The sequence below is a fragment of the Paecilomyces variotii genome (assembly GCF_004022145.1).
Source record: "Paecilomyces variotii strain CBS 101075 chromosome Unknown C8Q69scaffold_5, whole genome shotgun sequence".
Lineage (NCBI taxonomy): Eukaryota > Fungi > Ascomycota > Eurotiomycetes > Eurotiales > Thermoascaceae > Paecilomyces > Paecilomyces variotii.
In genome coordinates this window covers 1,637,753-1,663,863 of record NW_021167144.1, presented here as the reverse complement: position 1 = coordinate 1,663,863, position 26,111 = coordinate 1,637,753, and the positions used below count along the sequence as shown (strand labels likewise).

Genomic DNA, 26,111 nt, shown 5'->3' with positions numbered 1-26,111 from the left:
CGGGAGACTGCGTTTCCATACAAAGACTATACTTTTCGAGAGGAAGAGATCGGTTGGATAGAAGGGCGGAAATCACATCGCGTACACCCATCACCGGCTGATGAGGAGGAGGCTAAGTCTGTCCAAGATGAACGGCGTCCCAAGATCCCAAAAAGGCTCCGCGGGAAGGCAGTGGAATTGGTCCAGAAGCTACAAAAGGGGAACCAGCGCTGCCCATACACCAAGCTTCTTGACTACTATTGCCCTATAGAGGTAGGACCCATATATCACTTCCTCTGATAAAGGGCTAACCGGATTGCAGCAAAGCCATCCGCCGTGCTTTTCTCCCAACCCCAGTCATGATCCTAGCTCTCAGAAGTCAGAACAGCTGGTTACTCAGCTAAACTGCCCTAGCCCTTCCTTAGGATCCAATAACCTGCAGTCTGGGCCTCCGCTCGAGTCACTGTCACAATTGGACACAAATATGGACCAGAAGAAACAGAAGCTCTGTTTGACTGACTATGCCACCCCAGCTTCCTCTGTATCCGCATTCTGCCGGGCCGTCTTACAGAAGCTGGTTCCCAATGGGTTTTATGGCGTCGGTCAAGAGGGCCAGTGGAACCGGCAGATCATCCTAAAGAATGTGGATAGATTCATACGCCTGCGTAGATTCGAGAGCATTAGTCTCCATCAAGTGTGTATGGGTTTGAAGGTCGGGTTCATAGTCATCTCTTGCATACGGACGAAGCTGACTGACTCAATCTAGGTCTCAAGCATACCTTGGATGGAAGTTCGAAATCAGCAAGGAGACCATCGCCCCACGCAACAGAAGCTCTGCCTAACGGATCTGCAAAAGCGTACTGAACTTCTTCACGAGCTCGTATACTATATATTCGACTCACTACTGGTCCCTATAGTCAGAAGTCATTTCTATGTGACGGAGTCACAGATGCATCGTAATCGACTATTCTACTTCCGCCATGATACATGGCGTATGCTCTCAGCAGATCCCCTAGCGCATTTAAAATCGTCGATGCTGGAGGAGATGAAACGAGATAAAGCAGAACGGATCCTGACAAGAAGGTCATTGGGATATAGCACCTTAAGACTCCTTCCAAAGGGTTCAGGGGCCCGTCCTATTGTCAACCTCCGAAGGAGAACGGTAAAGGTGCAAACGGGAAGGAAAATGCTGCTGGCACCAAGCATAAATTCTATCCTGGCTCCTTTATCTAGCGTACTCAACTACGAAAAGGCGGCGCATCCGGGAATATTTGGGGCGGGCATGAATTCCGTGTCCGACCTTCTTCCGAGACTGCAGGCTTTCAAGGACAATTTTCATCGTGAGAGCTCAGGTGAAGGATCAATATCCAGAGACAAGCGTCTGTACTTTGTCAAGCTGGATGTCCAGTCTTGCTTCGATACCATTCCACAGAGCAGGTTGATTGCATTGATGGAAGAACTGGTCGCTAATGAAGCGTACTGCGTAACGAAACAGGTCCAAATCAAACCAGCAATAGATCTTCAACAAGGCAAACCTGTCAAAAAGTTTGGTGCAAGAGCCGCTCCGGTGAACGATCCTACCGGCGCACCAGCGACTAGGGCCATCAGAAGCAACGCGGTCCTTGTCGATACAGGTAGGCTATGGGAGCACAGCAAGGAAGATCTGCTTGATTTGCTCGAAGAGCATATACGATGCAATATAATCAAGATTGGAAAGAAATATTTCAGACAGAAGAACGGGATACCGCAGGGCTCAGTTCTATCGAGTAATCTCTGCAATTTCTTCTACGGGAGACTGGAGCAAGAGGTGCTGGGGTTCCTTTCGGGTCCGGAGGCCGTGCTCTTTCGGCTGATTGATGATTTCCTACTCATCACATGGGATTCTAAGCTTGCAACGCGATTTCTGGAACTCATGGTCAGGGGACAACCGGACTATGGCGTTACTGTGAACCCAGAGAAGAGTCTCGTCAACTTTGAGGCTTCTATAGATGGAGTCCTGATCCCACGTCTTATTGGGTCTCGGCTTGCGTACTGCGGAATGCTCATTGACACTCACACTCTAGAAATCCAAAGGGATCGGGATCGTCTGCTTACCACCGGAGATCCCGCTTCCAGTGCGATAGCAGATTCGCTTACAGTTGAAGTAAGCCAAGCGCCTGGCTACTCGTTCAACAAGAAGATCTTGGGGGCCTTCCCCTCTGTGTTTCGGGCCATGTTCATAAATACGATGCACAACTCATTTCCCGTCGTGCTTTCTAATCTATATGCTACTTTTGCCGATTGGGCTATGAGGATGTATCAGTATCTGAAGAGTCTCAGCAAACGTACACGGCCCTCCTCGACCGTGATTATCAGGACTATCCGGGACGTGATCACCTTGGCTACGAAACTGAGCCAGTCGAGACAAGGCACCAAACGCGAGACCGTCTGCAATATCAAGCGAGCGCAGGCTGAGTACCTCGCCGCTGCTGCCTTTCGTTTCGTGCTGGGACGCAAGCAAACGCAGTTCTCGGAAGTCTTACACTGGCTGGAACTTGTTGGGAAATCAGCTCGTCCGACGACTGATCGGGAGGCGGTTCTGCTAAGAAAAGCAGTGAAGAATGGAGAGAGAATCTTTGAAGGCTGGAGATTCTAGTCTAGCGAACATGTTTGGCAGAGGAAGTACTCGACAGAGGTTATGTATTCACCTACGATACCCTTGTTTTTCTCAGTGTCTGTCGCTCTGTGTAATAGTTTAAAATACTGCGATCGGCGCATAATGCATATTTCCCAGCGACATTGTAGACGCCTCTGTCCTACTACTAGGAGCTACTTCTTAACACAGCGCACCTCAATGCCTCCCTCCAATGACACATGCATCTTAGAATTACTAGTCTTGCCATTAGTTGGAGGACTTCCACTCTTAGTTATTCCTTGGACGACCGACAATGACTGTTCAAGGACGACTTTAAGTTGAGGTATCTAACTCGCGACAATACAAGAGTGATGTTCAGAAATAAATATCCCATCACAGCAGAAGTCGCAAATTCGTCTGGATATCTGAACTTGCGATTATCAGGAAACGAATCTAGTACCCTGCAACAGATAATAATAGATATGGAGCAAGAAGAAGAAAGAAGAAGAAGAAAAAACCGGGCATTGTAAACAATATTCGATTTACACTGACGTCTCTGCACCACCATTCTTATCTAGTGTAAAAATTGAGTTTTTTTCCCAAATGTGGGCTTTTTCAAGTTAACTTGCAAAAACAACTTTCCGTATCTGAGGGTCCGTCGGTAACCTCAACTCCGGTTTATATAGAACACGTACCTATCTATCTACCTATCTTTCAGTCTTACCCATGGGACTCGATTTTGGCTACTAGATAACATCCCATATCATCATCAATCTTAATCTCCAATCCTTACTACCCAGACACACAATTAAAGAGCCAAGAAACAAACAAAGAAAGAAAAATGCTCTCCTTCATCCGCCGCCTCCTCCCCAAACCGATCGCCAACTCAGGCTCCGAACTGCGCGACCACCTAGCCAATGAGCGAACTTTCCTATCCTGGACTCGAATGGGACTCGCGTTTGCAGCGATGGCGCTGGCCCTGGGTCGATTAAGTCTTATTGATCGAATGGTCAATGAGCGGTGGGGGGGTAAGGGTGGTGGTGGTACTATTATAAAAGACAATAATAGTACTAATCCATCAGATCATAATGGGACACTCTTATCTTCGACCAGCGACCGCAACAAGGCAAAAGCAAAAGCAGCAGCAGGGATTCCGATCTCAGACTCCCCTGGAACCGGAGCAGACCTTGTTGCCAGTCGCGTCTGTCAGGGGATCAGTATTTGGTGCTTCGGGTATGGGTTATATCGGTACGTGGCTGTGCAGAATCACTTGATGCGCGGAGTGTTTGTTCCCGGGATCTGGGGGCCGATTCTGATAACGGGTGGTTCGTTGGGGGTTTTTGCGACGGTGATGCATTTCGATTGGAGACGGAGTGTGTCCGACTCGGGGCCGTTGGCGGTTTCGTCGATTGGGATTGGGAAGGGGGAGAAGAGGGAGTGAGGAGGAATGTGGGCTATCTAGGGAGGAGATTGTGTTGATTTGATTTTTCAAGAGAGAGGGTGATTGAGAGGGAAGTAGTAACGGAATAGATCTGATGTGAATTGAGGCTTTGAGGGGATGTTTTGATGGTTCAGTTAGTTAGATGTTATGCTAGGTTTCTACAGTATCATTGTATATCTATTTGACATTATCTGTTGGCCAGGTTTGTGCATATTGGAATCAGAAGCGGTCTATTACAGATCAAGTATATCGTTTTAGATAGATCCATGCATTGATTTCATCCTAATAATATGAAGTGAACTCATACCTAGGCGTTAGTAGTGTCGCTCAAGCTGACCAGCAAGACCTGAACCCTGCAACAAGATATCCCTAACAAAACTCGCATCAATGCCTACAGCATAGATGCCAGGCTGCGGCGAAGATTCCCGGATCTATTCATAGGCTAACCCCCGCGTTCTTGGCGGTACCGAATAATTGATGATCTGATCAGATTTGCAACGTGTGCGGACGCGTCAGTGGAGACCCGGATAGAGCGGGTTGTATTGTTGTATGAACGATTGAATCGTGCGGGTTGCTCACACGTCATGCGTGGTTTGATCCGTGGATGTCCACGGATAAACAGCAGGGAATCAGCCTGTGGGAGCACGGCCCGCGATCCCCATCTGTCGAGATCTGGTATGCGCATGTCAACGGAGGGCAAGACATCGCGATCTGTGCTCGACAGGCCCTTCTCATGGGCCCGATGAGGGGGAGCTGAGGGCTTAAGTATGCTGTCCCGATCGAAGTGGCCAGCAGCGTCCGAGTATGTTCTGTATTACATACTAAAGAAAGGTTGACAGCGATCGTTATTTGGCCCATTCTGCCATGCCGGGTTTCACCGCCTCTTAATCGGTATTCTCCCTTCATACCAAGGCTGGATCAATCGTCGAGGTATGGGATGATGTCCGTCCTGCATGCTTTGTGCGCAGCGAGTTGAGCGGCAAGTCCTGTGTGCTGATTCCTGAGACATGCAACCGGTCTTTGCGTGCGGAGAAGACATGCCACAGGGAAATCCTCTCGAGCTATGTATGGTATGGCAATAGTTCCCGATGGATTGACTCGGTGGAACCCTGCGATGGCAGATGCAGCCATGTACTGTACCATAAGGCCTTGTGTATGACGACAAAGTCGCCACGAGCTCGTCGATGCAATTACCATCTATCAGCGTTTGCAGAAATCCTATCCTCTATTGGTATTAAATATTGTGTCCGACTGGTCATCTTTCCGTGTGCAGCTGGAGGGACTGACTAGTTACATACTGCTAACAACTGCTATTATTATTATTTGTTGCCTCGTGGCCGAGAAAAGACCCGCTGTTTCCGGCATTGACTTTTTGCACATTTTGGGCGACGAAGAGGGGGGGCCGCCCTAGCCACAGGAGCACAGCCGAAGAGTGGGGATTGTCGCCAATCATATGCCGTCCCTTGAGGGATCAGCCACAGCAGGCACACAAGGAGAAGGAGCGAGCCACGGTTGCAGAAGATCACGGGGTTGGGTCAGGGGCAGCGGGAGAGAAGAAGAAGAAGAAGTGTTTATTATTATTATTGTTGTTGTTGTTGATGGGACAGACCATGTCTGTTAGTTATCGTTGAATGATGATTATTATGTATTATTATTTTATTTTACTCTAGGGCAGGAGACCCAGAGGGACATCCTAATCTGCCAGCATCTCATCTCGCCTGCCAGGCTAGACTAGCCACCCCTTGACAGCGTCTAAGCCGAAAGCACCCTAGCCAGCGTCTCGCAAGTTTCCAAACTGGCAAACGATCAGATCGTCGCCCGTGGCTGCCAGGCTAGAAGCAATAATAATAATAATATTAGGCCATCCCTGATCTGGCAGCCTCAGGCAGTGACAGCCCATCCCGTCCACCATCCCGGATTCCAGACCGTATCATCCCCTCTCCACTCGTCACTCCAGTCCAGTCCAGTCCAGTCTCATCTTTCTCCAACTGCTTCTCTTCTTCTTCTTCTTCTTCTATCTATCTACTTCTGCTTCTGCTTCTTTCTTCCCTGGCCCGTCTTCCATCGTTTACTCTCTCGTCCCCATGTCCGTCATTGGGCCCTTCCACCATCGTGGTTAACTTCAACCCAACACCCCAGACTCTCGTTTTTTCTGAGCAATCCCCCTCGTCGTGCTTACTCTCTTGCTGCGGTCTGAGCTACTGCGAGCAGTAGCCGCCTTCACCAACAACGTCAAAAAAAGTCAGCAGTCGACTGATTCCCCTGCCATTCGTTTACAGCAGCAAGCAAGCACGGCATCAACCGCGCATTTCCGGGACATTCGTCGTTGAGCCAGGTCCGCTCGATCGAACCTCCCAAGAAATATCGTTTGGTCGCTCTCGCCCTGTCGCGGTCGCTAATTCCCCGATCCCCTCGTTATCTAAACCGGCGTGATATTCGGTGCCAGCCCTGGTGGACATGGCGGTCGTCTGCACGCCCAACTCTCCCCCCGAGTTGTCTGGGTCCAAATCCTCCAAATCCTCCTCCTTCCAATCATCCTCCCAATTCTCTGGCCCGGATGGCCTGTTCACGGACATTTCCAACTTTGAAGACATCGGTCTCGAGGACGACGCGGACGTGCCCTTCATGGACCCCTATACCACCGCCCTGCCGCGATCCGCAACGCGCACGATGCCCGCCGCCAATCGCGCCAAGAGCACATCTATGCTCTCCTGCAGTCGAGAATTGACTTCGGGGCCGAAGACGAAGATCGATTATCCTCCGCTGCAGGGTCAGGTCAACGGGGCAATCGCCCAGAAGAACCTGGAATCCCTCAACGCGTCACGCAAGAGTGGCCGCAGGGATTTGACCAGTCCCTCCGTCCCTTCGCTCCCGATCCGATCCTCAGGACGTCGACGGTCACGCTCTCCGTCTCCCAGCAATCCGGCATCGGTATTGTCTCCATCCCCGAGTAGCAGTACGCTCGCCCTTTCTCCCCTCTCTGCCCGGAACGGAGGGCGTCGAGGGTCATGGCAGCCAACTCGCAAGTCCGTCAAAGAGTTGGAAGAGGAGTACCATGATTCTGATGAGGATCTGCCCGACGACGCCAGCTTGTGGAACGTCCCCATCTCTCCTCGTCCCTATGAGGAGCGAGTCGCATCGCGAAGTGCAAGCCCGGACGCCAGGGGCGGCGCGATCCCGAGGCCTCTGCCGCTGTCTCATGCGGTCCCAGAAGCCCCCGTCTCCCCGAGAACTTCTCCTCGAACGTCCCCTTCGCTGCCTCGTTCCAGATCAAGGGTCTCGAGGTCAACTTCTGCCGGACCGAAAAGTGGCCAGATCTCGCCCCGCAATCCACGTACTAATTCCTATCATATCGTAATGTCGGAATTATCGGAGGAAGCGAGGATTTTAACGGAAGCCCTCGAGTATCATGCCGATGATTCCAAGAGACCTTTGGATGGCATCCGGAGCGGCAGGTCCTCGCGCAGGACCAGCATAGACTCGAAACGAGGGTCGAATGGCATCGTCGAGCTGCCGCCGCTCCAAAAGTCGAACGTCATGATCGACCCCCTGCCCATCAGCAAGGAGAAAGAGAAGGTTCTGAGCCGGACACGGCCCAGTTGGCTTCCCCCGAAGGATCAGAAGGAGGAAAAGAAGCATTTGAGGGAGTACAAGAGGATGATGGCCCAGTCCCGAGAAGCTGGTAAGTCTCGACCATCCTCTCGTCTGACTTATTGCTAACCAATTTATTCTAGACAAGCGACGGGCCGCTAAAACCGCGTCGGCACAGTGCGAGAAAGACAATACGCGACAGACGCTCCAGCGAATCTGGGACGACTACGTCTGTCCAGATTGGGACCGCGTGGTGTCAGAGCATCGTACGCGCGAGTTATGGTGGCGCGGGGTCACGCCTCGTTCGCGAGGTGCGGTGTGGCAGCGAGCCATTGGCAATGAACTCGCTCTGACCGAGGAGACCTACAAGAAGGCGCTGATGAGGGCCAAGGAAGTGCGGTCCAAGTCGAATGACGACGCGGGAGAAAGCAATCGGAGGATGCGGGAATGGTTTTCTGCTATCAGAAACGATGTCTCCCACGCCTTTCCCGACTTGAACCTCTTCCAGGAAGGGGGTCCGTTACGCGAGACCTTGATTGATGTCTTGGAAGCGTATTCTATGTACCGAAGTGATGTGGGATACATCTACGGTCTTCATGTAAGTTTGCGCCTGGCGGCCGTGGCCGGGACCGTACTGATAAGCTTTTATAGTCCATTGCTGCCTTACTCGTCCTCCAGATGCCCACTCCAGCGACAGCGTTCTTAGTCATGGCCAATGCGCTGAATCGACCGCTGCCGCTCGCATTTTTAACTTCGGATCCAGGTGCCAAGGGCCGAACCTATTCCCTCGCCTCCGCAGCCCTTCGCTACAAGTTCCCGCGTCTATCTACTCATCTTTGCGAAAATATGAACCTGTCCGACGAGGACATCTGGGAGCCTATGTTCCGCTCTCTTTTCACCAATGGCCTGGACCTCGAGCGTGTGAGCCGTGTCTGGGATTGCTGGGTGTTTGAAGGCGATCGCGTTATGATCCGCGCTGCAGTTGCAATCCTTGGTTGCCTGCAGGTGCAGTTGTTCGGCTTCGGGCCTGACGAAGCCGGCCATGCGGCCGTCAGAGACATTCTTGGATGGGGTCCCCATGATCTCGGTACCAAAACCCAAGGCGCTCAGAACTCTCCTGTCCCCACCGGGTTTGGTGGTGGACATATCCCCAATGCGGGCGTTGGTAAATACTGGCTTTTGGACTCGGCTGGTGATGAGGACGGTTTCATGATTCAGGTCAGGGAAGCTGGGAAGACACAGCAATGAAATTCCTGATTCGTTCCCCGCAATGATCTTGCACTTTCGCGCCTGCGATACATTGACTATCTAGGCGGATGGACACATCCGCTGCTCGTTACAAGCGTCCCATTCATCATCACTACTGTTTCTTGTATATATCGGCTGTTCCGGCAGACCACATTGACGAAGATTCGAACTGACGGATTGGATGATTCAAATTGCCTACCGCTGACATTCTCTACCAGTTTCATAAGTGTACTACTAGCTGCACCGCTTTCCTTGCTTTTCTGCCTTCTACTTGTCTCTCACTCGTCCTTCTTTTTTTCTTTCATCGGGGCGCCAAATTTTTTGGCATTGGCTAGCGTCTTCCCATTGTCAGGGTATCTTTTATCTTTCTTTGTAATGACACAAAACAGCCATCACGATGGCTCAGTCCGTCTCTCCTACCGTTTGATTTGATTTCTACTGCCTATAGTTTTGGGACCTTGGTCTTTGAATTTGGAAATCCCCGGCTGCAATGCTGAGAAGGAATTGATGTCTCTGCAGAACGCTTGGTCTAGGCCCATACCATACCCCTTTACTAATTATTAACAATGCAACGATTATCATCTATTTTGGAATTCCTAGTCGTCAAGCAGCGCTCTTCTATGGCGAAAAAGAAAAAAAAAGTCTGATTCCTGCAGGAGTTCAGTTTATCCCCCGATTATGACAACAGCAGTTCATTCCCAGCAAGCTCGTCACACGTTGCACATTATCAAGGTATGTCATATCGCGATTGTGCGTCTAGCGGCGAATTTTTATTTTCTTTTTGCATAAAACCAGTTCTTTTTCTGAATTTCCCTGCAGTCTTACCAGGCGATCCGGGCGATTGGCCCTTTAGGAAACAGTCGAACAACGGCCTTCCGGACTTCGTCCATTAGAAGAATGCCAAAGGACAGTCCGATAGGTATGAACCAGAACTCAAGCGGCACGCTAGCTGTATTGAAGAGAGATTGGAGCCCGGGAACCTCAGTAACAAAAATGGCAATGATGAGTGAAATCAGCATCGCTAACGGGAGCCAGGGATTGCGTCGCTCCTTTCGAATAGGATCGGCCTGCAAGATAGACATTCGCTTGTTGCGGACGGACAATATGTTGCCCCATTGCATGATGACCAGAGTGACGAAATACACGCACTGTCCAACGTTGTTGAAGTGCGTGAGTTCATCCTCCGTATAGCCATAGAAGCCGTCCGAGTACTTTTCGAATGCGAAAACGAGAGCATGAAAGGGAATACCTGCGTGCTTATACATGTAGAAGAAAAACATGCTGTGCGCGCATAGTGTCTCCAACACTCCGATAAACAGGTAGGATTGTCCATATATCTTGAGATTGATAAGATGATCCTTTTTGTGATTTCTCGGAGGTCCATCCAGAAGATCAAACTCCTCTTTCTCCATGATGAGGGATAGAGAGAGGAAGAGATCAGTGAAGACACAGATAATGATCATGAGGAAGGAGCTCAGGGGTAGGGGAACCCCAAACCAGACATTCATGATCACTGGCCAGATCTCAGACCAGCTGCCAGCGGGGAGGAGATATGTGATCACTTTCTGGAGATTCTGAAACACGAGTCGACCCAGTCTTATCGCTTCGACTATAGAGTCGAATTTGTCCATCAACACCAAGTCTGCTGCCTCGATTGCCACGTCGCTTCCAGAGACCACCGCTATGCCAACGTCCGCGGCGCGCAGTGCTGGTGCGTCATTGACGCCGTCACCTGTGACGGCGACGACATTATCGCGATCTCTGAACTCGTTGACTATGCGGAGCTTCTGTTCCGGCGTCGTACGCCCGAATACTATTTCCCTATATTGACAGATCGCGTCCCAATCTTCTTTCGTCAATGATGAGATCTGGGATCCGTCGATGAGAAGGCTCTGCCTCGAGCATATGTTCTCGTCCTCATCGACTTTAAGATCGATGAGATCAGCCACCGTGTCTGGTTCTGCCGTGCCCGTGAAGATGCCAACGTCGCGAGCAATCGCTGCCGCGGTCAAGCCAAAATCTCCGGTGACCATGAAAAACCGGATGCCGGCCCTGCGGCAAGACGCAACGGTACGAGCCGTTTCCAAGCGGGGAGGGTCGACTATGCCGAACAGCCCAACGATTGTAAGGTTCTGAACACCCTTAGCCTGGATCTCATCCGCAAAGTCGTTGGACCCAAGAGTCGCCCGGGGGCTATAGTATCTCTGGCAGAGAACAATAACTCTTTCGGCTTTCTTTGACATCTCCTCTTGGAAGGCAGAAAACATCTGCTTCGCGGAATCATCCAGCTGCTTCACCTCGTTGTCAACGCCTGACCAGTATGACGTGCATTTCGGAAGAAGCACATCAGGGGCCCCCTTGACGTATACAAGATACGTCTCATTGGACTCGTTCAGTTCAGGGCCTTGGGGCTTCGCTGTGGTCTTGTGCAACGTAAGCATCCACTTGTTCTTGGAATTGAAAGGGATCTGATAAACTCTTTCGTATTCGTTAGGTCTCGTGGAGCTCCCGGAGCTGACGGCTTCTGCGAAGCGCAAGACGGCTTCATCCGTAGCGTTGCCGTTGACTTCTCGCTCATCAAGCGGCAAATGTGCCGTCTCGGGATCGAAGAAGGCATCATTGCAGAGGACCGATCCCTGAAGCAGCGTCTGAACGGGCAAGGGTACTTGACCCTTCTGGAGCTCCTCGGTGAATTCATCGAGATTGTATCGCTTATCGACAAACCCGACCGACCTGACGAGCATCTTGTTCTGCGTCAGTGTTCCAGTCTTGTCCGAACAGATCACATTGACACAGCCGAGGGTCTCAACTGTCGCAAGACCCTTCGGCAGAATATTCACGCTCTTCATCCTCTTCGCAACCATCATGAGCGTGAGCGCAACTCCAACTGGCATGCCTTCCGGGATGAAGGCTACGACGCATCCCATCACATCATCTAGCATAGCGGTAACGTCCATAAACCCCTTATGATCAACACGCAGCCATCCAGCCCAGCTGAACAAAATTGCGCAGGCCAAGATCACAGTTAGACAGATGATGATTATCACGAAGCGGGTGATCTCCTTTTGGATGAGAGTCGGTTTCTCTTTGACGCCTGCTGTCAGGCTGGCTATGCGACCCATGACAGATCGAGAGCCTGTGAGGACGACTAAACCGACCGCATTGCCGTTGGTTACGCCCGTTCCCATCAAGGCGATGTTTCTTGTTTCGAGGAAATTCTTGTCCGTAACATCGGTGGCCCCCTCGATCTCGTCCGATTCTCCTGTCAATACGGCGCGATCAAAGCGTACGTCTCCAGAGGTTTTGAGAAGCCGCATATCGGCCGGTACCTTATTTCCAATGGAAATCTGCACGATATCGCCGGCCACAAGGTCTGCCGTCGGGATCTTGACAAGCTTCCCGTCACGTAGCACCATTGTGTCGGATGGAAGTAAGCCAAGGATCGAATTCATCACCTGTTTCGTCGACCAGTCTTGGAAAGCGGAAAAGCAAGCCTGGAGCACAATGACGATTAAGACTAAAATCGCCAATGCCAAATTCGTCGGGTCAGGAGGGTTGCTCAGCGGTCTCCAGCAGAGAAAAAAAACAATGACTCCGATCCATAGGATAGAGCAGAACCCTCCAAAGACGTAATAAAATATCTTCTTCAGATAGTTCTCTCGACGTTGAGCGATGGTGTTCTTTCCATCTCGCTGCAGTCTCGCTGCTGCTGCACTAGCGCTCAGTCCATTTTCTGGATCGACATTAAACTGTTGACAGAGACTCTCCGGGCTAATAATGTGGAAATCAAGCTGCTCGAAGTAGTCTTGGTTCACGACGTTCTTGTCTCTCTTGTCCTTTGTCTCCTTGAGCAGTTCATCGGGGACGTTCTGTGACTCGGAAATGTGAATGGAGAGCGTGCGAAACTCGATCGGAATACCCGGTGCAACAGATGATGCACCATTGTCCTTATTGCTGCGGCTGCTCCGCACGGTTTCGATGCTTTTGGAACGTGAAATCGAGCGTAGACGCTTAGAGGTGTTGTTGCGAGAACGGCGACTTTCTCGTGGATCTTCTGCGGGCGGTTCGAAGATAATACGCTGTGAACCCCGTTGTTCTGGCAGCTCATGATCGGATTCACCCCCGTGGGCGACATCGCTGCAAGCCTTTGCTTCGACGTCCACCTGAAACTCGGGCGGATCCTCTTCAGAAGCAGACTTCTGAGAAGACAAGGATGAAGGCATCACCTGATGTGATTGAAGCAAGTGCACCTTTCCTCACTACCGGAACAACGGGGGCAATATATAGAAAATAGAGAAGAAAGAGGGACACCGAGAGGGATTATTTATGTATGGACTACGCGAGCTGATTAGATAGAACCCCTCTTCCGGCTCTAGCTACCAATCTAGGGTTTATCACGTTAATCGAACCAGGACCGAATGCAGCAGATTCCCACGTGGATCTGGTAGTATCAATCTGTGCCATGTTCTCGTCCTTTTGCCGCAATACGCCATCCGCATCTATGAGGGATTTTCCATGGCCACCACAACCAGCGACAGAAAAGAACCCAGCCCTTCCCTTTCGCGTAAAAGCAGCAGTCTCGTATTATGAACCCATTGATTAAGAGCGGCAAAATAATAATAGTTACCAAGACAAAAACATGGTCAAAGAAGAGAGAGTGGATACGGGCAAATCCCTCAAAGTAACTTCTTGTCCTGTTTACTACTGTACTTTTTTTTTCTTTCCCCCCGCCTTCGAGATCGTGTGCGGGAAAAAGGATAAAAATCTTAGGTATTATTATTATTACTGCGGCTTAGTTTAACTAACTGGAATCAGGTATTGTTCTTCATGCGGGGCTGTTCATTTTACACTGAAGTGATATCGTGGGTTCGGTTGTTTTGTTCTTCATTTGTTTTTGGTTCGACAGTATAAATCCCTCGCGGTCCATATAGACTACTACCACTATATCTCGGATCCCCGCTACTCCCTTCTCATTGGTCCGTTTAATTCGCTCAAACGCTAGGCTACGGAAACGGTGAAGGCAGCTCTACTACTATCTATGCTGAATGCGCTGCTGCTGGGCTGATATGGGCTATTATTCGAAGGAAATAGGAATGGGTTTCTTTTATATATGTATTCTTTCTATGGTATATTCCAATATCTTGTGGTAGTGTCATATGGTTCGTTCTAGGATAAAGTAGCCAGCCTGGCAGAGAAGAATCAAGTCTATATTACTTTATGATTGACATCTGGCCAGTAGATAGACAGAGATCTACTTTACACTCATCTAGTTTCTACTGTGTGGAATCCGTTCCCCTCCCATAGAACAATATCTCAGAACACGAGCTGCAAGATCACGTACCGTGCATACCTACATATCTGACATCTTGCTCAGAAACAGACAAGTAAAGCCATGATTCCAGAAAGATACGAACGAACACAAGAAACTCGGCCAAACAGACCAAACCGAAAACATTGAACAATGAGGGATATATCCAACCTACGGAATAAAAGCTGACGCACTACCGGGGGATTATTCCCATCCGCAGATTCTATTTGTTGGACAAAATGCCGCTTCTTTTGGATCCAATAAATGTGTGCAGTACCTTATACCGTATCGCTGTGGTGGTGCTCGAGTTTGAGTCGTATGAGGCGTTAAAATGGCTCCTGTGTAATTATTAAGGGGTATAATAGTAACTACTCTGGTTCATGACTACGCGGTGTTACTTTACTTCTTCTTCTTCTTCTTCTATCTAATTTTATCTATAGTTCGTGAATGGATTTCCCTCGTTCATGCTTGGCTGATGCCTTTTTTTCTTATTTGACTAACATTTACAAGCCCAGCAGACGCACATCAACGTTACGCTCCAACGATCGATGTTGTACCATTGAGCTTCCGATATTTCGTCTTCTTTCTATTCCACAATTAATTTCAGCCATTGCTACTGCGGACAAACTATCCTATGTCAAGCATTCGATCCACAACCTATGCCGGTTGCTGTTTCAGACCAAGTAAGCATACACGGTGACAGGAGTGCTCGATCTGCGTCGAAATCGCCATCTCCAGAAGAAGAAAGGGATCATCCCGACGAAAACACGGTGGAAGAACGCGTCGAGGAAATTCCATCTCGTCAAGATTCAAACCATCCTCCCGCGTCGTGGCATCATGAAATCCATCACCACCATGATCATGATCATCTGATTCAAAGAGTCGATAAGCAAGGGGGGATTCTCGATGGAATTTTCAACATGATTTCGACCTGGTGGTGGCCGGGGTATTCTCAATCTGAAGAGCAGGATCCCTTGATCGTCAGACCGGAGGAAGAAGGACAGGAGGCCTCCTCTCCTTCTTCTTCTTCTTCTTCTTCATCTTCTACCCCTGCAATGTCTTTGACTCGAAAATACGGCAAGTTCAAAGAAGTCATCTACTACGGCAACACATCAACGATACGACTTCACGAGAAGAAACCCTCTTCTTCACCATCATTATCATCATCTTCTTCTTCTTCTTCTTCTTCTTCTCCCACGCGAACAGAACTATACGCCATCAAAGTATTCCACCGCACATCATCCAACCTCGCCCGATCCGAATACTGCATCGGCTCATGTCTCCACCATCCCAACATCATCCACACGCTCGACCTCCTCGTCGACGACCGCGGCACTCTCTACGAAATCATGCAATACCACCCATCATCCACGACCCTCCACCGACTAATCAGAACCAACAAAAAAGGCCTCCCCACCCACGACTCAGACTGTTTCTTCAAACAACTCCTCCTCGGCATATCCTACATGCACACCCAAGGCGTCGCTCATCGTAACATAAAACCAGACAATATCCTCATCACGCTCCATGGAGCGGTGAAGATTATCGATTTCGGAAACGCAGAATGTTTCCGCGCTCCATGGGAGGAGAGACCGCATTTAACGAAACGCGTATCCGGGACGATTCCTTATATCGCTCCGGAGGAGTATGGTGGTAGGGAATTTGATCCGAGGGCAGTCGATGTTTGGGCTGTGGGTGTTACGTATATTGCGATGCGGACGGGGAGGTTGCCGTGGTGGACGGCGTTGGAGCAGGATGATGAGTTGTATGTTGCGTATTTGAAGGCGAGGAGGGAGGTGAGTGGGTATGAGCCGATAGAGTCTTTTCGGAGGGTATGTTATGTTATGTTGTGTTTGTTTTTTCTTCTCTTCTCTTCTGCTAAGGGGCTAGAAGCCTCTTTTTTTTTTTTTTTTTTTTTTTTTTTTTTTTTTTTTTTTTTTTTTTTTTTTTGTTTCGATCTGATCTGATCTGATCTGATCTATGTATTCTCCAGGAATGCTGCCGTAACGTAATCTACGCGATGCTGGATCCGAATTGGGAACGACGAATTACTGCATCTCAAATCCTGAGATCTGAATGGGTGACTGCTATTGAAGTCTGCGATGCTGGTCATAGGGGAATATAAGATACATATCCTGAGAAGAGGGGGGAAAACGTATAGACGGAAGGAAAATATGGAGACGGTGATATATGTCATGTCATGCTCTTTCTCTCCTGACGATGTTGATAGTGACTGATGGTATCGTTATGTACAGTATGTACTGTACATTACTTGCTCGTGAAAAGGATGGTAGTATAGTAATATGGAATTGTCATTGCATCTATTGGGAATGATTTCCCATACGGAGCCACGACACGCGTGCTTACAGTAGTGGATGTGGTAAATTGGTAGGTTTTCTCCCCGGGCTCTAGAGTTGATGCGTGCTACCCCGCATATCAGGACCAATACCTAGCTACTCTTAAAATCTTTCAAGCTTCTCGAGAAGAACAAGTCCTTCCATTATAAGAATAACTAAGCGACAAGGAAATGGGAAGTCTATAAGATACCTAGTAGAAGACAAGACAAGAATCAGAGATCAAACAACCGACGGACAACCCCAAGATAAAACAAAATGATAGAATATGATACATATGAGAATTCTATTGAATGAGAGTACGTAAGTATATAAGAGGCCCATATGTACTGCATGAGCCTGCTTCCTTTCAAAGGACAGTCATCGAACAACCACCATGATGACACCATGCTGTTTTGTCTACACATCCTCTGTGGGTATCATGGATCCGCGAAACTTAAGTCGACCAGTTCTGTACATTCCATCCATTTGCAATCTGCACTCTCAAAGTCGTGATTGCTCTTTCTCTGGAGCTCTGGATAGCCGCCCGATGATAAGGGAGCCTCGTCGGAAAATGGTAGATTATAATCCCTGGAACGCCGGACCACAATGCAAAGATCAAATCAACTATGTGACTCCCGACTCTTGAAACGGAAAACCCGCCAACTATGCAACAGACGAAACGACGTCAAACGAGGCATGGACTCTCGGTCCCACTTCTTCAGGCGAAGCGAGCGCTCAGATTCGCAAAGGCATCAGGGCTATGTCGGCCGTTCTGAAGCCCGTTAATATCAACACTTTCTTGGCTGATGTGCGTTCGTGCAAATGGACTATTAGACTGCTGAACTTTCTGTCCCATCCCGATCCCAAGACCAGATGGAGCTGCAGCGGGATTGACTGCAGGATTCGTCTGTCCGCCAAAGGGCGACGACGTGAAGAAAGGATTCCGTGCTCCTGCGGATGAGGAATCGAGTGAAACGGGCATTGTCACGCTGCGCTGCTGCGGCGTCGTCAAACTGAAAGAGGATTGTGTCTGGGGCGTGGAACCCATTGAGTTCGTCAGCAGGGAGGGGGCAGGGCTTAGGCCAGGTGTCGACTGAAGGTGTGCTGGTTGCTGTGGCATCTGCTGTTGCTGCTGCGGCTGCGCGTTCATCGTAGGGGCTGTCTGAGGGTTGCTGTAAAGAGAAAGTATACTACTCTTGTCGACACGGCCAGTTCGCTGTGGTGTGAGATACTGCGACTGCGGCTGGAAGCCCTGTTGCTGCTGGAAGTTTTGTTGCTGCTGCATCTGTGGCATTTGCTGTTGGGAGTAGGGGTACCCCGGGTTCGCCGTTGCAGGGATGGAGTCGAAGGGATTATGCGAAGACGAGAACGGGCTTTGCTGTTGCTGTTGCTGCGGCTGCTGTGATTGAGGCTGCTGCTGCAAAGGACCAAAAGGTGATGAGGATGAGAACGGGCTTTGCTGCTGCTGTTGCTGCTGCTGGGATTGCTGCGGCTGCGGCTGCTGTTGCAAAGGGCCGAAAGGCGATGAAGATGCGAAAGGCGACACCGTGCCAGTATACTGTGGCTGACTCGATTGCGGTCGAGTCTCAAAAGGAGAGGCACCCAGAGATGGTTGAGAATTCAACTGGGCCGAAGCCGAAGTGTGTTGTGGCAATATTTGACCGAAAAAAGGATTGCTTTGAGGCACGTTCTGTACTTGGCTGGCATACGGGTTTGACATAGGGCCCTGCTGCTGAGGAGCCGGCTGAAGGAAAGGGTTGTAAGTGCCATTCAACGACTGGGTCGAAGCCGCAAATTGCGATTGAGACGATGGCATAGTCACCGGTGGAGTCATAGGTTGCTGAAAGAACGTCTGGGCCTGATTTTGCTGCGTTGGATATCCGCCAGTCGAATGGGGGAACAGGGGCTGCGACACCTGTAGATGCTGGAAAGAATTCTCCAGTGCAGACGTTGGCTGCGGGTCTGGGACATCGAATGGATTATACGGCTTAGTAGCGGTCGACAGTCCACTACTTGTTTGAGGTTTGGAATCAAGCTGGTCGAATGGATTCGTAGAGACCGCGGCCTTGGGGCTCGAGAGCGACTCGCCAAAATGAGCGGTGGTGGGCGTGCCTCTTTGAACGGGTGTTCGAGTGCCAGAAGTAGGATTACTATTTTCTCCTAGTCTCGTGAGGGATTCGATCGTCTTCTCGAGATTGCCGCTCAGACCCTTCAAGATCGTTGCATTTCTCCTGTCATCCGGAAAGCCCATTTCTTTCAAGATGTTCAGCTTCTGTTCGAATGACGCGCCCAAGTCACCGACAGTCGCTCCAAAAACCCGGGACTGTTTGTTTATCTGTACTGGAGGAGAGCGAGAACCATACGTGTCGGATCGGGGAGAGGTTGGGTTCGATGACCTCCCCGAGGATCGAGGCAGGTGCGACGCTGATGACACAGAGCGAAGTCCGAAACCGAATATTTTACCAGTCTTAGGAGGCAATGGAGGAGGTGAGCCCTCGGGAGACCTCGTGTAGCCGGAATCATGCCTGCTTGGGGGCTTCGGTTTCCCGTTTTCCAACGATCTCTGTTCGTATTTCCGCCGTATAAACCGTTCCATCGCAGAGTCGGACTCATCAATGTCGACCGGCATTGGCGGCTTCACGTTTCTGGGGTTGTAGATCTTGTTGGAAATGGTGTTGCCATGCGCTTTCATATTCTGCTCCAATATTAGGGGCTGCTCACACGAGTGCGGATTCGACAACTCACATCAACCTGCTCTGCCGTCCAGGAGTCCATGGTCAACGATTTGACCTTGGATATGTGAGTTCCCAGCTTCCGGTGCAGGGCTGCACAACGCATACAGAGAAATATTCCCAACTATTCGCCATTTTGGTAAGTATTCGATTCGTCACCGCTGCGACTCGGAGAGATGGAAAGGAAAGGAGAAATGCAGCCTGCTTACATTCCAACTGGCCCATCCTAATTGAGAAAATAGACATTAGCATGGATACCTCGCTTTTCCTTTGTGGTGTCAGGTCACAACTCACCTGGATTATATGCCGAACAGTCGGCACACCGGTCATTTCCTGGAATTGATCTGATGAGATCCTGCAGGGCTCTTTCATTGCGCGCCTGCTGGCGCTTGCTCAGACCTGCCACCATGGCTGCACCGGGACCAGGTTTATATGGTAAGACGTCTATTGTAGAGAGTCACAAACAGACCGGGGAGTCTGGACTTGTTGTTTCCTGAGAAATGTTTTTGGGCCGGCGTTCCGGTTTCGGTGGCGATGTCAATCACTCCCAAACCGGATCATTGGAACACCACGCAGATAAAGGTTCCCAAGGCCAACAGTCCGAACAGTCCCTGTCTCCCTCTGCGATGGAAGTCGAGGAAAATAATATAATAATGGACCGACTTGGTGGTGTTTCGGAGACGGTAGCTCCAAGGTCGGGGCCTCTCTCCACTGGGTCACAGCCGAACCTTCCACCTTGGCGTTCCTGGAGAGACCAACAGTGCGACCTCCTCAAGTTACGATACCATAGACACACTACGGGCGGGGGTCTTTGACGTCGTCCCGTCGATTCATTTGACTGGTGGAGCATCACTTACGAGGGAGATCAGGGACGATTCCCCAAAGCAGCTTGGAAAAGGGGCAAACCCTGTCTGGCGGAAGCTGGCTTGATAGACCGTTGCTTAATGGCGTCCGCGTCCAAAATGCGGGATTGCACCAAAAATAGTTCGGTAAGAGACAACCGGTGTTGTCGTGTTGTCTACTACTATTTCAAAAGATGGCCATGAACTGATTCATATCGATTTAGATCAATAAGAAATCGGTCCTACCATATTGCTATCCAATTCCTGTGGCTGCTGCTAAGTGCAAGCCGTTCTACATAGCTCCTCGGACATATCGTGGGTGCCCAAACCCAAATGATTCCAAGACTAGCAAGCTGCCAATGATAAGGATACTCTAACGAGAAAGCCACGAGGGCCGGGACCCACGCCCAGCTTCGTGATTCTGACACATCAAACGAAGAACACCGTCCAGGCTTCCAGAGGCCTTGCTAGCGAGAGGGAGAAGAGTTCGCTGGAAGACAGACTCATCATTGCAGCAAGGACGCGCCCGGCCTCCCAGCAAGACCCTTGCTGGATCTCAGCTTATTATCACCTTTCATATCCTTCCTCCTAGCAGGTTTAGTAGGCGTATCCACGACAGCACTCCCTAGGTCAAGTCAACGCTGGATGGCGGCGAGACATAGACTTAAGCATTACGGTAACTACCGGGGGTGTCCTCATCGAAGTCATACACGGTAGGTCCAAATAATGATGTCCGAACAGCAGGTGACTCGCACCCGTCATGGCACTCGGATTCTTTCGAAGAAAAAATCCAGCACGGCGAGGGAGCCATTAAATGTCCGGAGTTCTTCTAGTACGCCAATATGACCTGCCATCCTGTAGGTGTGATCGTGCCAGAAGAGGCACGGCAGGAGCTGGAGGTTGATTATGCGTTCATTTTCATTTTTCATGAAGTGTGTGGAAAGGAAAAAGGAGAAACAGACGGATTTAACGCTGCTAGAAATCTGCCGCCCGTTGGTGTCGTCACGTGACTCGGTGGCCGGATTTACCCTGTCCGTCCACAACGCGCCAAAGTCGAAAATATCTTCTCTTGGCTGACTCTCTGAACTTCTTCTTCCTTCTTGCATCACAGACGATCCGACGCTCTTTTATGCGAGAGTGTGAGGACCGAATACCTGCTCTCTGGGACAGTGTCTCCAAGGAGAGATGATCGGATTAGTGAACTGTTACAGATGAGTAACAGCTCTACTGCACCAATCCGACGCATCGCCACACCCCGTCGTGACGACTCATGCTACGACCATGACAGGAAATATGCTCCAACCTGCAGATGAGCCATTCCTCCTACCGGTTGCTCAGTATACTTGTGGATCACGGAGGACGTCAAGGACTGCTTTCCAAAGCGTCGTCCTGGTATTTACGGAGCTGGTCATCCAACATCTGACGGAGGTGCATTGCTTCCTCAAGCAGGTAAGAGACGTGTCAGTACGAGATCACTCGAGCAGAGTGAGGTTAGAACAATCTGGCCAGCGTAGAAAGAAAATCGTGAAAACGACAAACCACCATAGTCCGCTTCTACAGCCTTTCAATGGCGTAGAGGCCTACTACTTTTATACGTTCGTTCGAGTGGAAGATCAAACCCCATACGGTTTTTAGCAGGACCGCGTCTACTCCACCCTGCTGTTCGCGATTCTATCGAACAGTAGGACTATTTATATGACGGACATTCTCCTATAGTAATCTGTAACTATCTCGTGTTCTTTTTCAATCCCAGCAGGGAGATAGTTGTTCATCCTCGCCCTTTTATGTCTAGGTTGGACGATGCTCACGGCGCCTGTACGAGTCTCCTTCTCGACTCGTCCATGGAAATGGAACATCCAATGGCCTCCTTCTTAATAAGAGCAGGGCCGGTAAGTTAACTATCATCTGACATGAGACCAAGGTCCAGAAGCCGTAGCCTGTCATCCGTAGAACATCATACGATAGACAAGCATTAAACGGCCAGTCGATAAGGATTCAAACTAAGAGCTATGGTCCTACATGCATCTACTCGAAAGGATTTTGACAAGGATAAGGATGTCGATGATTTGAGGAGTCCGTCAGGAAAACGGGAACCGAGCCAGATCAGCATGTCATATCCTATCCCGACATTCATCGTACGTTGCACGAACAGAGTCAGTTAGCTATGGGTGGCAGACCTCTGCTAGGAGGCCATTCCATATCTAAATGCTCTGGTCTTAATTAGTAAGAATCAAAGGCTGGCCGTCCGTTGTATTCCCCGACTCCAATATTGATCCCCTCACGATGGCTATATGTCCTGAGCGTCAGAAAGGCCGAGGGTACGGATGAATAATCAGTGCTGGTCTAGACAACATGCGAGGGGAGACTGGACCACCGTTGGACCCCGAATGGTTTCAAAGAACTACCCGGAGGGAACCGAAGTTCGTGCCGTCGCCAGCATCCACGAAGTCCCTGAACGTATCCCGCGTAGAGGCGCCATGTCGCAATTCCTGATGGGCATTTCCCGTTTCACAGTAACATACGGCTCTCGACAACCGTGCTGGAGAGAGTCTCTCTCGTAGCAGAGTCGATCCAGGAGGTAGTTCGGCAACTCCCACGTTGGAGAAAAAATAATGGCAACTTGTCGCTTTGACGGCAAGACTAAGTAACTAATAAAGATCAACTATCCGGTGGGGAAAATGCGGAGTTTCTGCTGAGTCAGGAGACGGCGTCCAGAAGCTCACCAATCGTAGGGCAGTCATTGGTCAACCAATCCCCCGGCATAGATGGCACAGTTACTGTGTTTGGGTCGTCGGGAATAATATCGCCTTCAGCTCGGCTTATCTTCGTGGCCTTCTCCGCGCGGTTGATTCTTTGCTTTTCCAGATCATCCTCTCGCCTGCTGCTTATTTTTATTCTTCTTCCTCTCTTTTCATCTGCTGTGCAAACCTACCCATTCCTTTGCAGGTGTGACCAGCTCTAATCACACCCTCCATTCCTTTCACCCTCCCTATACACATTCCTCGCGTACAGACGATCTTCGAAAGACGCAAAATGGCCTCTGCTGCCAGAACCTTCTCGCGGGCGTTCGCTCGCTCCGCCTCCGTCAGACCTGCTGTGCGCAGCTCCCGTCTGGCCGTCCCTGCTCAGACTTTCCGTACCAACTTCCGTCGCGGATATGCCTCTGAGGCCGACTCAGGAAAGTCGTCCAAGACTTTCCTCTGGGTCGGGCTCGCTGCCGCTGGTGGCGCGGGTGCATACTTCTACCTCAACGGCGCAGATGCCTCGGCCAAGAGCAGCTCCTTCGTGCCCACCAAGGAGGACTACCAGAAGATCTATAACGAGATCGCCAGCCGCCTGGATGTTGAGAACTATGACGATGGCAGCTACGGACCTGTAAGAAATGCCCGGTGTCGAATTTGCAGGAAACAGAAATGCTGACGCAGTGAAGGTTCTCGTTCGTCTGGCGTGGCACGCAAGCGGTACCTATGACAAGGAGACGGGAACCGGTGGTAGCAACGGTGCCACTATGCGATTCGCGCCTGAGTCGGACCACGGTGCCAATGCTGGTCTGAAGTACGCCCGGGATTTCCTGGAGCCCATCAAGGGTAGGTTCGCATCGATTTCCCTACAAAGCCTGTCAGTGCTGTTCTAACTCTTAACTGCAGAAAAGTACCCTTGGATTACCTACTCTGACCTGTGGACTCTTGCCGGAGTCGCTGGCATCCAGGAGCTGGGAGGCCCTGTTATCCCATGGAGACCTGGCCGCCAGGACAAGGACGTCGCTGCCTGTACTCCTGATGGACGTCTCCCCGACGGAAGCAAGGACCAGAAGCACGTCCGTGACGTCTTCGGCCGCATGGGCTTCAACGACCAGGAAATGGTTGCTCTGATCGGTGCCCATGCTCTGGGCCGCTGCCACACTGACCGCTCTGGAAACGACGGTCCCTGGACATTCAGCCCTACCACCTTCAGCAACGAGTTCTTCAGACTACTCTTTGATGAGAAGTGGCAGTGGAGAAAGGTGAGTTGAGAATCTGATTCCCGTCTTCTCATCTTTCGTCAACATAGAAGCTAACTGTACTAGTGGAACGGCCCGGCCCAGTACACCGATAAATCCACCAAGACTTTGATGATGCTTCCTGCTGACATGGCCCTCGTCAAGGACAAGGAGTTCAAGAAGTGGGCCGAGAAGTACGCCAGGGACAGCGATGCCTTCTTCAAGGACTTCTCCGACGCCTTTGTCAAGCTCCTCGAGCTCGGTGTTCCCTTCACTAGCAAGGCTGAGGACCGATTTGTCTTCAAGACTTCGGACGCCGAGTAAAGCAGCGATTGACGTGGATGGTGCATGTGATATAATTATGTCTCGACTTGATTCCCCATTTTCCTTTTCCGCATGGTAGATGTTTCTCTATCTGTCGCTTGTAAGATTAATCTTCTGTCGGCGTTCGATATCCAATGTCTGTGCCTCCAGTCAGACAGAGACTCGACATTCCTTGTCTTGGCTCACATCTTTTTTTTGGCTCTGGAAGCCCGAGCGACTGGGTATACCGGAATAATTACCGTTAGAGATAGATCCTAACAAGGTATCAGTTTCAGCACCAATTGTGTTAGATCTCATGGTAAAATCAACGTGTCAATCGTAGCTGTATCGACTCGTGCGATCCTCTTTGCGTTGGCATGCATGTCTTTCCGGTGTCAATCGCTATGATAGACTCCGGACAGATAACAAATTGAGATGTCAGAAATGATTCCAGAAATTCATGGGATTTTCGAGTAGCTGTCAGTGGGAGATAGACTGGAGAAGTCAGTGTTGAATGTCGTCTGTCGTGCGTCAGTGTACTAACTCCCAGCACTGGGCGATACCGGAGGGTCGGAATTCGCTCCGCACCGCGCCCGCCAGCAGAGATATCCCCCGCCCACGCGAAGACCACATGGATATCGAATATACTTGGGCTGAGTTCCAGAAGCGCCAAATAGCCTCACGGCTTCGTCTAGGCATACTCCCGACCTTCAAGCATGTACCATCCGACTGAGATGTACTGACTTTCCTTCCTGGCGCTTGCAACAAGAAAAGAAAGAAAAAAATGAGGCCCGACCCTATCGAACAAGATTTCTACGCCATACTCGGCCTCCCCTTCACAGGCGCCTCGTCGACATCTTTCTCAAAGCAGCAGATTAAAGTCGCATATCATCGCGCTCTACTGAAATATCATCCCGATAAAGCGACTGCCGCTACGGGGTCTGTGACGACAACAAAGTCGCCCACGTCCACATCCTCGACGGATCAGACGAGAGCAGAAACCTACACATATACAGTGGACGAGATCACGACTGCGTATAAGACGCTCTCCGATCCATTTCTTCGTGCAGAGTATGATCGCTCACTACGATTGAGCAGGCTCAAGGCTGGAGAGAAGCATGGGAACGCGGACGTGTTTCATACGGGCTTGGAGGTAGTTGATCTGGAGGATCTGGGTTATGAAGAGGGCGATGAGACATTAGAAGGAGGTGGTAATGACGATGGCGCCGATGGTGATGGTGCTGGGTCATATTGGTATCGCAGTTGCAGGTGTGGTGATGAGAAGGGTTTTCTGGTCACGGAGCAGGATCTGGAAAGGGAGGCTGAGCATGGGGAAATCATCATCGGGTGTCGAGGGTGTAGTCTTTGGATGAAGATCTTGTTCGCAGTTGAGGCTGATGATGGAGATGATGATACTGGAGAGAAGGGAAATACGTGAGAAAAGGGTCGAGAAAGGGTGTTGACATCAACCTTTTCTTTGGCACTCCCAGGCCATTCCAGATGGGCACATCTGAGACCTACCATCGTGGGATGCTCTCCTATGGACGCTGTATTTTACAGCACCATCTGTCTCGTCGAGACGTTTCTACTATGTCTACCACAGAGGCCAGTATCTTGTGTCTTTCAGGTTGTCGACACAGGCCAACAGCAGGAGTCAAATCTGAGTTGCGCCGTGGTATTCAGGCTGGCTCGATCTCTCGAGTGTATTTACACACTACTAAGTGTGCCTAAAATGCAC

The 26,111-nt window shown here is 50.3% G+C and overlaps 6 protein-coding genes across 6 annotated transcripts; 4 read left to right on the top strand and 2 right to left on the bottom strand.

Annotated features, from left to right (window-relative positions):
• The first annotated feature begins 3,152 nt into the window (after positions 1-3,152).
• On the top strand, positions 3,153-4,282 carry C8Q69DRAFT_467812 (hypothetical protein). The gene has a single exon (XM_028630650.1). It carries the CDS (start codon positions 3,435-3,437, stop codon positions 4,032-4,034), a length of 600 nt encoding a protein of 199 aa, XP_028485517.1. The 5' UTR covers positions 3,153-3,434; the 3' UTR covers positions 4,035-4,282.
• Positions 4,283-6,491: 2,209 nt separating this feature from the next.
• On the top strand, positions 6,492-8,873 carry C8Q69DRAFT_486746 (putative TBC domain protein; the record flags this gene model as incomplete). The annotated part of the gene is made up of 3 exons (XM_028631933.1): positions 6,492-7,716; positions 7,769-8,223; positions 8,277-8,873. The coding sequence occupies 3 exons, from the start codon at positions 6,492-6,494 to the stop codon at positions 8,871-8,873; spliced, it is 2,277 nt and encodes a 758-aa protein (XP_028485516.1).
• Positions 8,874-9,284: 411 nt separating this feature from the next.
• C8Q69DRAFT_270350 (putative Na/K ATPase alpha 1 subunit) lies at positions 9,285-13,283 on the bottom strand. Its single transcript, XM_028626788.1, has one exon. It carries the CDS (start codon positions 13,094-13,096, stop codon positions 9,695-9,697), a length of 3,402 nt encoding a protein of 1,133 aa, XP_028485515.1. The 5' UTR covers positions 13,097-13,283; the 3' UTR covers positions 9,285-9,694.
• A 1,300-nt stretch (positions 13,284-14,583) lies between these two features.
• Positions 14,584-16,587, top strand: C8Q69DRAFT_467800 (putative serine/threonine protein kinase). Its single transcript, XM_028630649.1, has 2 exons — positions 14,584-16,013; positions 16,175-16,587. The coding sequence occupies exons 1-2, from the start codon at positions 14,841-14,843 to the stop codon at positions 16,304-16,306; spliced, it is 1,305 nt and encodes a 434-aa protein (XP_028485514.1). The 5' UTR covers positions 14,584-14,840; the 3' UTR covers positions 16,307-16,587.
• Positions 16,588-17,199: 612 nt separating this feature from the next.
• C8Q69DRAFT_270325 (GTPase activating protein for Arf) lies at positions 17,200-19,878 on the bottom strand. The gene is made up of 4 exons (XM_028626787.1): positions 19,544-19,878; positions 19,459-19,475; positions 19,263-19,373; positions 17,200-19,212 (listed from the first exon to the last, which is right to left on the bottom strand). The coding sequence occupies exons 1-4, from the start codon at positions 19,656-19,658 to the stop codon at positions 17,236-17,238; spliced, it is 2,220 nt and encodes a 739-aa protein (XP_028485513.1). The 5' UTR covers positions 19,659-19,878; the 3' UTR covers positions 17,200-17,235.
• A 3,246-nt stretch (positions 19,879-23,124) lies between these two features.
• On the top strand, positions 23,125-25,811 carry C8Q69DRAFT_402006 (heme peroxidase; the record flags this gene model as incomplete). The annotated part of the gene is made up of 5 exons (XM_028627947.1): positions 23,125-23,466; positions 23,522-23,678; positions 23,739-24,094; positions 24,158-24,390; positions 25,163-25,811. The coding sequence occupies 5 exons, from the start codon at positions 23,125-23,127 to the stop codon at positions 25,809-25,811; spliced, it is 1,737 nt and encodes a 578-aa protein (XP_028485512.1).
• Between the last annotated feature and the right edge of the window lie 300 nt (positions 25,812-26,111).

Excerpts from the sequence above, each read along its gene's own strand:
- C8Q69DRAFT_270325 (XM_028626787.1), bottom strand. The coding sequence starts at position 19,658 with ATGGTGGCAGGTCTGAGCAAGCGCCAGCAGGCGCGCAATGAAAGAGCC. Across the intron at positions 19,213-19,262 it reads GGACGGCAGAGCAGGTTGAT|AATATGAAAGCGCATGGCAA; the intron begins GTGAGTTGTCGA and ends ATATTGGAGCAG.
- C8Q69DRAFT_467800 (XM_028630649.1), top strand. The coding sequence starts at position 14,841 with ATGCCGGTTGCTGTTTCAGACCAAGTAAGCATACACGGTGACAGGAGT. Across the intron at positions 16,014-16,174 it reads CGATAGAGTCTTTTCGGAGG|GAATGCTGCCGTAACGTAAT; the intron begins GTATGTTATGTT and ends TGTATTCTCCAG.
- C8Q69DRAFT_270350 (XM_028626788.1), bottom strand. The coding sequence starts at position 13,096 with ATGCCTTCATCCTTGTCTTCTCAGAAGTCTGCTTCTGAAGAGGATCCG.
- C8Q69DRAFT_467812 (XM_028630650.1), top strand. The coding sequence starts at position 3,435 with ATGCTCTCCTTCATCCGCCGCCTCCTCCCCAAACCGATCGCCAACTCA.